Here is a 9371-nt window from a genome sequence, read left to right on the forward strand (position 1 = left end):
TGGGACAGGGGTGCGAGGGAGCTGGAGGCTGAGCAGGAGACTGGGACAGGGGTGCGAGGGAGCTGGAGGCTGAGCAGGAGACTGGGACAGGGGTGTGGGGGAGCTGGAGGCTGAGCAGGAGACTGGGACAGGGGTGCGAGGGAGCAGGAGGCTTAGCAGGACTGACGGACATCTCTGCCCCAGCAAGTGAAGCTGGAGGAGTTCGGGCGGCCCAAGATCGACGGCGAGCTCAAAGTTCGCTCCATCGTGAACCACGCCAAGCAGGACAGGTGAGCAGCGCCTGGGGGGCCTCCACAGCTCGGGACCCCCACCCGAGGGAGGTCTGCAGGTGGCGGGGCAGCTCAGGAGCGGCCGGCTTTTGTTCCATCCAGATGGTTTCCTCCCTCTGGGGAGAGCGGTGGCCAGCTCTTCCGATGGCCGCCCTGCCCACGGGGGCACAGGCAGGGCTAGGGAGCTTCTGGCACCCTGCCCACTGCTCCCAGAGTGACCCAGGATCTCTACGGGCCGGGCTGGGCAGTGGTCAGAGGCATCCGAGCAGGGTGCTGGCCGGCTGATGCCCAGCCCTTGACCACGCCCCGGGCAGGTACTTGTTCCTGTTTGACAAGGTGGTCATCGTCTGCAAGAGGAGGGGCTACAGCTATGAGCTGAAGGAGATCATCGAGCTGCTCTTCCACAAGATGACCGATGACCCCATGAACAACAAGGACATCAAGAAGGTGGGCCTGCGCCCCGGGACTGCGGCCCCGCCCCCCAGCAGGGAGTCTGTGGGGCACTCTCAGGACCCCAGGTCCCGGGTGACATGCCCCGCCCCTGCACAACAGCAAACCAGGTCTCCATGACGCTGGCCCAACTGCTGTCAGAGGCTGGGTCTGTGTGCCATGGGGTGGCACCATGATGGCAGAGGCGGGGCTGTGGCTGCTAGGGGTGGGGCTATAGCTGATGGAGGTGCAGCCTTGACTACTGGGGATGTGGCCATTTCTGACTGTGGTTCTTAGGGGTGTGGCCATCTCTGAAGGGGCGGGGCTATGACTGCTAGGGGTGTGGCCATCTCTGAAGGGGCGGGGCTATGACTGCTAGGGGTGGGGCTATAGCTGATGGAGGTGCAGCCCTGACTACTGGAGATGTGGCCATTTCTGACTGTGGCTCTTAGGGGTGTGGCCATCTCTGAAGGGGAGGGACTATGGCTGCTAGGGGTGTGGCCATCCCTGGAGGGGCGGGGCTTTGACTGCTAGGGGTGTGGCTATGGCAGCAGGGGCTGGGCCATGAATGCTGGGGTATGTGGCCCGGGAGTATGCTGGGGTGGGGCCATGGCTGCTGAGGTAGCGCTCTGGATTTGGGGATGGGACCATGCTCTGGGGGTGTGGCCATGACTGTAGAGGTGGAGCCATATTTTTAGGGTAGGGTCTGAATTGTAGGAGGTGGGGCTGGGCACTGAAGACTAAGGTTTTTTGGGGGGGGTGTCCATAACTGCTGGGGTCAGGGGTTGGGTTAGGACTGCGGGGGCTGGAGCTGTGGTGCTGGGGGTGGGGCCATAGACTGGGGCGGGGCTGTGCTGCAGGAGGCGGGGCTGGCTACCTGCTGTGTGCAGAGCTTGGGGCAGGAGCTGATCTTGTGGAAATCGCAGGCTTTCCCCAAGCCCCAGGGGGCAGCCAGGGCCTGCTGGAAGGGCCACTGGGGTGACTCAGCCCAGCCTAATGTGCAAAACGGGCGGCGAGTGGTCCAGGGCCCCTCCCAGAGCTCGGGCAGTGGCTAGTGCTGGGCCTGCCCGTCCAGGGAAGGCTCCTATGGACCCCCCAGCCCCCTTCCCCACTCCCTGTGTGGTGGGCCTGCCTCCTAATGACCTCTCCCTCTCTCCTCCTCTCATGCTTCCTAGTCTCACGGGAAAATGGTAAGCTGGGGTGCTTGCCGCTTCAGTGCGGGGCCTGAGGTGCTGCGCCACAGAGCCTGGGGGGATGGCAAGGGCCTAGGTGGGGTAGGCCCTGGTCCTGGAGTGTGGGGACAGAAACCAGGATCCCAGGTTGTGCTGAGCCAAGCCAGGCCGAGTAATTCATACTGGAAACATGTGCCCACCGCAGGACAGAGAGGGTCGCACTGCACCCCGAGGGCCGGGGCTTACTTTACCCGGGGGCTCCTGCTTAGCCTTTCTTCTCCCTCATGTTGCTCCCACCCCGTCTCCCGCCCTCCTCTCTCCACCTTTATTCACTACTGGACTCAGGATCTTCAACTCTTCTCCCTGGATCCCCCGCTGCTCAGGGGCAGGGCAGCTGCACGCACCCCCAGGCCCACGACCTCCTCCTTCCACGCGACTTCCGAGGAGTGGGGTTTGAGCGTCAGGTTTAGGGGGGAAGTGGGTGTGCGGCCTGACCTGTGGCCTGACCAGGGCTGAGTGAGAGAACCCAGGCAGTCAGGGCAGGGTTCACCTGGGAGCAAAAGTGAGACACCCCAGGATAACTAGTTAGGGGTACAGCCCCCCCAAACCTGTGCACCCACCTCTACATCCCCTTGTGTACAGGGGAGAGCCTGGCTGCACACACAGGTACAGGTGCATGCACATTAGCATGCACACACATACCTGCAGACAGACACAGGCGGGCACATCTACACACATGAGCACAGCCTCCAACGTGAGTGCCAATACGTGGGAATGGCGGTGCAGGCATCGTGCACCATGCGTAGGTACATGTGTGCACGGCAGGCACAGTGTTTACTGTGCACACACACACAGGCACTAGTGCCTTCCTGAGCGAGCACGCACAGGGAACGTCTGTGTACACGCGTGGGCGTACATCTCTGCACCCCACCCCCACCCCGCAGTGGTCCTATGGCTTCTACCTGACCCACCTTCAAGGGAAGCAGGGCTTCCAGTTTTTCTGCAAGACGGAGGACATGAAGAGAAAGTGGATGGAGCAGTTCCAGATGGCCATGTGAGCCCTGGGCTGGGGGGAGGGGGGGCTCCTTGAATGCCCTGTCTCTCAGGGACAGCAGCCCCGCAGGGTCCGCCTGCCATGCAGGGACACACCACTCTGCCTGAGCGAGCAGACATCAGAGCGGGCGGGGCCAGCCAGGGCACTCCGTGCACGCTGGTGTCTGTGGAGAACAGCCCCCACCCCAGCATGCAAAGCCGCCCGTACTCAGCGAAGCTGAGGGGATTGTCCAGCAAGCACCCCATTCCCCCAGGGACACGCACTCATCTCACTTTGGGGAGAAGGACGATGGGGAGGGAAGGCCCCAGAGCCCCGGGCAGTTCTGTCCTGTCCTGCAGGGTCCTGTGAGTTGGCACCAACTCCCTGGCAGCCAGCGTGAGTCTGTTGGGGCCGGGGGTGCTCCGCTGACACACTCCCGGGCTGTCTCTGTGCCGACAGGTCGAACATCAAGCCGGACAAGGCCACGGCCAACCACCACAGCTTCCAGATGTACACGTTCGACAAGACCACCAACTGCAGAGCCTGCAAGATGTTCCTCAGGTGAGCTTCCGACCCCCACCACTGCCGACCACCCTGGACCTGGCGAGTGGGCTGCCTGCTGTGGGCAGAGGTTCCAGAGGTCAGGGGTGGCTAGTCCCAGGGCACTGTGGGTGCAGCATGGTCCCTGTGCTGGGCGGTGGAGGACACTGGAGAGGGTTGGACGGGTGGCTGTGGAAGGGACCGGGGACCTTCAGCCGCAGGATGGGCTAGCTCTGAGCAACCAAGAGCATGGGGGTTCGTAGTAGTGGGGTCACCGAGACGGACCACCAGGTTCAGGGGCAAAGAGCTGGGCTCGGGGCCCACGTGACCCTCACATGCTGCTTCGCCCCCCTGTCTACTGGAACAGGGGTACTTTCTACCAAGGCTACCTGTGCACCAAGTGTGGCGTTGGGGCGCACAAGGAGTGTCTGGAGGTGATGCCACCCTGCAAGATCAGTAAGTACCCCGGGGGGCCCCCTCTCTCAGGGGCTCCGCCCTCACCAAGGGCCCCTGCCCCTCTCGCCCCCAGGGGCCCCGTCCTCCCCCTCAGGCACCATGAGCTCACACGGAACCAACAACAGCATTGGTGCGGATGGCCCAGGACCGGACAGTGTGCTGTTCTGTTGTGGGGGGGTCGCTCTGGGACTAGAAAGCCTAGACTTTCCTCCTGGAGCGGCTGGGGGCTTTGAACTGCTGACCTTGTCGTTAGCTGCCCAACACCACCAGGGTGCAGCCACTTCGCCACCAGGGCGCCTCCTGGGCTGGCCGGGAGCTCATGCTGTCCCCTCACGCTCAGCCTGAGGACAGAGCTCCCCTTGCCAGCCTCAGGTCAGAATGGAGTCAGTGGAGGCTGGACTTGGGTGGAGACGCGAGGTCGCGTGCCCCCCGCCCGGCAGTAAACCAGAGCTGTTGCCACTATTCTGACCGTGAGGGCCTGATGTGCAACAGAACAGACGCCGCTGGGGCCTGCGTCCCCTCCTCACTGTTCGTGGGTTTGAATCCACTGGTGCAGCCCCTGTGTCAAGGCACAGAGTTCGGGGGGCCAGGCCGCGCCCTCCTGGCCCCTGAGGGGCACTCTGGTAGTGAGTGCTTCTCCTCAGACTGCCCTGCTTGTCCTGGCTGTCCACAAGTCCTCTCCGACCTTCCCTATCCGCTGTCCGTCCCGTCCAGCTGGCACATGCGTGCGGGGTGTTGACAAGGCCAGGGCTTGGCCAGGCGCACCTTGGCCCTCAGACCGACAGCCTTGGCCTCTCAGCGCTCTTGAGGGGTCTTGTACAGCAGCGGATTTGCCCAGGGTCATCGTGTTTTGATTTCTGGAAGTCGTAGCATTCCGCAAACCAGGAGCTTAGGAAACAAACAAACTCCCAGTCGGTTCTGATCCATAGTGACCCCGTAGGACAGAGAGAACTGCCCTTTGGGGTTTCTGGGTTAGCAAACCAACCCAAACCCACTGCCTTCAATTCCGAGACTTTGTGAATCGATCTGTACGGGAGCAGACCGCCTCATCTCTCTCCAGTAGAGCGGCCGGTGAGTTCAAACCACTGACCTTGCAGTTAGCAGCACAATGCATAACCAACCCACTGCCCTCCCGGCCCCTTTCAGCTCCAGCACCCTCACCCCCCACCCAAAACAGCATCTGGGCTCACCCTGGACTCCTGCTGGTTGATTGCTCTGCTGCTGAGCCCAGTGCTCAGGGAAACACGGTCTTTCCTGCTTAGCAAGACTCTGTGACTTAAAGGTCACCTCTGTAGAGGATCAAGAAGGAGCCCTGGTGACGTAGTGGTTTCACACTGGGCTGCGATCTACAGGGTCAGCAGTTCAAATCCAGCCGTGGCTCTGCAGGAGAAAGACGGGTTTCCTACTCCGCTCTGCTCAGTTACAGTCTCGGGGACTCACAGGGGCAGACCCCCATCCAGAGGGCCTCTTGAAGTTGGCACCAGCCCGATGGCCATGGGCTTTTCCCTGGTTGGTTTTAGAAAATCAGGGACCCCTGGTGGTGCAGTGGTCACGTGCTCGGCTGCTAACTGGGGACAGAGAGGCGCCATCTGTGTCCAGACAGACGCCCAGCTCGGAAACCCTGTGGGCAGTTCTACGCTGTGCCCAGGCCTGCCCTGCCTTGGAGCTGACCAACGCCGCCGGACGGTTGGGTTTGGGGGAGTCCAGTCTGCTCCAGGCTCAGGGTCCAGTGGGCAGTGGTGTGGATGGACCACCCCGACTCCATGGACCCCAGAAATCGGGATTTGAGAGAATTTAAAAGCTTTGCACAACTTTGTTCCGGCCAGGGCCTGACCATCGCTTTTTAATGATCGATTAATAGAAGAAAGACAGGCAAGGAAGTCTGACGCCGTCATCTCCTGTGCCATCCAGAAACCACTGCCGGTGTCTCATACCGTTCTGTGTCTTGGTCTGGTTCTCGCTAATCTGGCAGGATTAAAGTAGTTATGTATTCCTTTCAATGGCTTTATCGGCCTGTCGTTCGCTGGCCACACGGTCACCATTCAGCCACATCAAGACGAGTTTCAGTCAGCACCGGACACTGTCTTCTTTCTTGTCCTGCTTCATGACCCCATGGCCTGCGTGGACCTGGCAGGCGCGGCTCTGCCTCTGTGAATGTTCGTGTAGGGTCCGCCACTCGAGCCTTTTGTCTGTGCAGATCAGCAATCAGTGTACGGTAGTCAGAAAAGCCAGCCTGGGCTTCCGCGCTGCCCCTTTCTCAACAGTTTGAAACGCTGCACCGTTGGCTAAATTAATGGCGTTATCAGTAGAATGACCTTCTGCTCCCTGGGGCTGATCGATAATGTTCTCGGTCATAAAATGATACTGCTGTCTCTAAAGTGAACCAGAGACATAGGTATACCATCAATATATGAATGGATTTGGGGCTAGCTCTAAATCGCAGCCTAATCTAAGAACAGTGAGTTCCACTCGATGCTCATCCTCATGAAGAGATTACTGACGACCAGGGCACTCTAACAAAAAGCTGCATAGAAACCAGATGGTGCCTGCCTCTCAGAAAGAATAGCATCCGGGGTCTTCGAGGCTTGACTTAAAGCGAGCACCCATCCAAGGGGGGAGTCCGCTAAGTCCACAGGGAAGGAGCACAGCAGCCCGTGTGATCCATAATAAAAGCCAAATCCCAAGGGGAGACCAGTATCAGAGCTTAAACTCTGGACCCTTGGGTTTCAGAGGCTGTGGGTGACAGTGGAAACCCGCTGTCCATGTGCAAGGTCCCCCCCATGGATGAAGGGCATCACGGTGAATCCCTTCTAACTCGTCCAGGGGTGTGAACGGCCTGTCTATCAGACAGAGCATGGTAAAGTTGCTGATGGCAGGTGGTCAGGTTACAAAGTAACACCTTATCGTTTGATCTGAGGAAACAATCGGAGACACTGGATTATTCGAAGAAGAATTTGGAATCAGGATTAACAACCTTCAGTATGCAGATGACACAACCTTGCGTGCTGGAAACGAGAGGAGATTGAAGCGCTTGCTGATGAAGATCAAGGGTTGCAGCCTTCGGTGTGGATTACAGCTCAGTGTAATGGAAACCCAGTCCTCACAACTGTGCCTGTGGTAACATCATGCTGAAGGAGAAAAGAATGAAGCTGTCAAGGGTTTTGTCATGCTGGTCCACCGTCAACACTCACGGGAGCAGCAGTGAAGAGATCAAACGGTGGGTGGCACTGGGTCAGCCTGCTGCATAGACCTTGAGAGTGTTGGAGCCAGGGTGTGGCTTTGAGGACTGAGGTGCCCCCGACCCGAGCCACGGTCTTTTCAATCACTTCCTATGCACGTGGACGTGGGACCCGAATGAGGAAGACCAAGGAAGAAAAGGTGCATTGAATGAGGGTGCCGGGGAAGATGGAAACGCCGTGGACTGTGAAGAGAACAAACGCTCTGTCTTGGAAGCAGTTGTGAGGGTGGGGACCCTTTGCCTCAAGTACTCTGGCTATAGGACCAGCAGGGACCAGTCCTGGAGAAGCACAGTGACAAAGGGGGGATGCGGACACAGGGACAGTGGTGAGGGGTGTCGTTCCGTGGCGCACGGGGTCCCTGCGGGTCGGACGGACCGGATGGCACTTGACCGCCCCAGCAGCCGCAGCGCCGTCACGCTTGCTTCCATCTCCCTTCTGACCGATTTTAAAGCGGGTCCAGTTGTTAACATTTTCTGCTCTTTTGAGGGTGTTCTGTTTTGTGTTTGAGCTTTGGTTTGTGTGCCTTGTTTTGGATGAAGTCCAGGAGCGGCGAGTCTGTGGAAACCGTCGTGACTGTTAGTCGTGACCTGAGGGCCTGGCCGGGGAAGTTGGGGGTGGAGGGGTGGGGACGGGAGCCAACACGAGTACAATAATAGTTCTTTACAAGTTTGTTTGTTTTAATTTAAAGAATCCTTTTCCCCCTCCTTTCTCATGATAAGAAGCCGAGATGTGGGACGTGTAGGGAAGGGAAAAGAAGGTGGTGAGGACCCACGCTCCCCTGGGAGACAGTCAGGCATGCATTTTGGCAAGACACTTGATTTTGTGGGTGTCTGAGGTTTCGGGACTGATCCCCACCAGCTGAGGCCCACTCCAGCACAGATGGTGGCTCTCTGGGCTCTGGAGGCCGGAGGTCAAAGTGGGGAGACCCGCTGTCCACATTCTCTCCAGAGGTTCCAGCGGAGGGCCCGCCCTGGCCTGTCCCTGTGTGATTTGTGATAACCGATTGCACCTCTAATGGCCATCTTTCCAAATGAGGTCTTGGTCCCAGGCGGACACCCACGTTAATTTTTCAGGGGACAGAGCTCACTCTTGAGCACATGGCCCCCTTGCAGTCTGGTTTTTGTGTGCGTGCGTGTGTGTGCGTGTGGCCAAACTGTGTGAGAGAGTCTCGCCATCCTTCCATCTAAGGGGCACTCTGGCTGGTCTTCTTCTACGATGGAGCTGTCTGTCCTTCCGGCAGCCCGTGGTACTTCCAAGGGTCTCTGCCAGCACCGTCGATCAAATAGCTCACTTCTTCTCCGGTCTTCCTTGGTCAGTGTCCAGCCCCCACCTGCCCACGAGGCGATTGCTGGTAACCACGACTGGGGTCAGGCGCACCTCGGTGCCCAGTGACATCCTCGCCTGTCAGGGAGAGGTCGTGGGCAGCAGAAGGGCCTGTGGAACGTGGCGGCGTGTGATCTCATTTCGGGTCATCGGTTGTGGCCCCTCCCGCGGCGTCACAGCCCTCTCCTTCCTGACCCTCCTGCCTTCGGCACTTGGTCTCTGTGCAGATGCCACCACCATCACCGTCACCCCTTCTGACTGCTTCTTGTGACTCAGGTGGGGTTCCCTTTCAGGTCACCAGCTTGGTACTCACCAAGTGGCACTACTTATCAAACCTCCCGGTGGCCTGCCGGCTGCCTTGGGGAAGAGGGGGTTCTCCCCTCCCTCTTGCCGAGCACCATCTTCCCCTCCCCCTAGCGAACGCCAGCCTGCCCGCTAGCCTTTGACATCACGGCCAGTCTGTCTCTACCCCTGCCCGGCGGTGACTGGGGTGGGAGGCACCTCCCTCCTTTCGTGCCCCTTCGAAAGCTCACCTTTGTGGGGGCGGGGTTCTCCCTGCGGCCTGAGAACCCATCCGTGCCTGGTGGAAAGCATTCTCCATCAGCACCCACTCAGTGGCGCCTACTAACCACAGCAAAGGTGCCTGCATCCCACCTCCACCCCTGGGCATTCACCGTGCTCCGTACTGACCCTCTGCTTGGGACATTCTGCCCAGCCTGTCACGTCTACTCTGTGGGTCTTAACGATCACCCCCGCTCGTGCCCTGATTCTCCGTCTGCTTCCTTTTCAGGCTTTCCTGCAGACCTGGTAAGCCTCCCCCCCAGACTCCTCCCTTCGCCCCAATAGAGAACTCTCCCCCTGCATCCCAACAGCCAGGGAGCCGGTGCCCACCACTCAGCCCTGTGAGGCG

The 9371-nt window shown here is 59.5% G+C and overlaps 1 protein-coding gene across 1 annotated transcript in view; it reads left to right on the forward strand.

Moving 5' to 3' along the window:
• Positions 1–9371, forward strand: part of VAV2 (vav guanine nucleotide exchange factor 2) — a 124338-nt gene that overhangs the window by 101021 nt on the left and 13946 nt on the right. Inside the window, exons 16-22 of the mRNA XM_045289358.1 lie at positions 184–269; positions 584–716; positions 1874–1888; positions 2815–2924; positions 3363–3464; positions 3811–3899; positions 9252–9304. Coding sequence (XP_045145293.1) covers positions 184–269; positions 584–716; positions 1874–1888; positions 2815–2924; positions 3363–3464; positions 3811–3899; positions 9252–9304 — 588 coding nt within the window. The remainder of the gene's footprint in view (positions 1–183; positions 270–583; positions 717–1873; positions 1889–2814; positions 2925–3362; positions 3465–3810; positions 3900–9251; positions 9305–9371) is intronic.

This window comes from Echinops telfairi, unplaced genomic scaffold (assembly GCF_000313985.2).
Source record: "Echinops telfairi isolate 266 unplaced genomic scaffold, ASM31398v2 ScPeMD7_25;HRSCAF=90, whole genome shotgun sequence".
Classification (NCBI taxonomy): domain Eukaryota; kingdom Metazoa; phylum Chordata; class Mammalia; order Afrosoricida; family Tenrecidae; genus Echinops; species Echinops telfairi.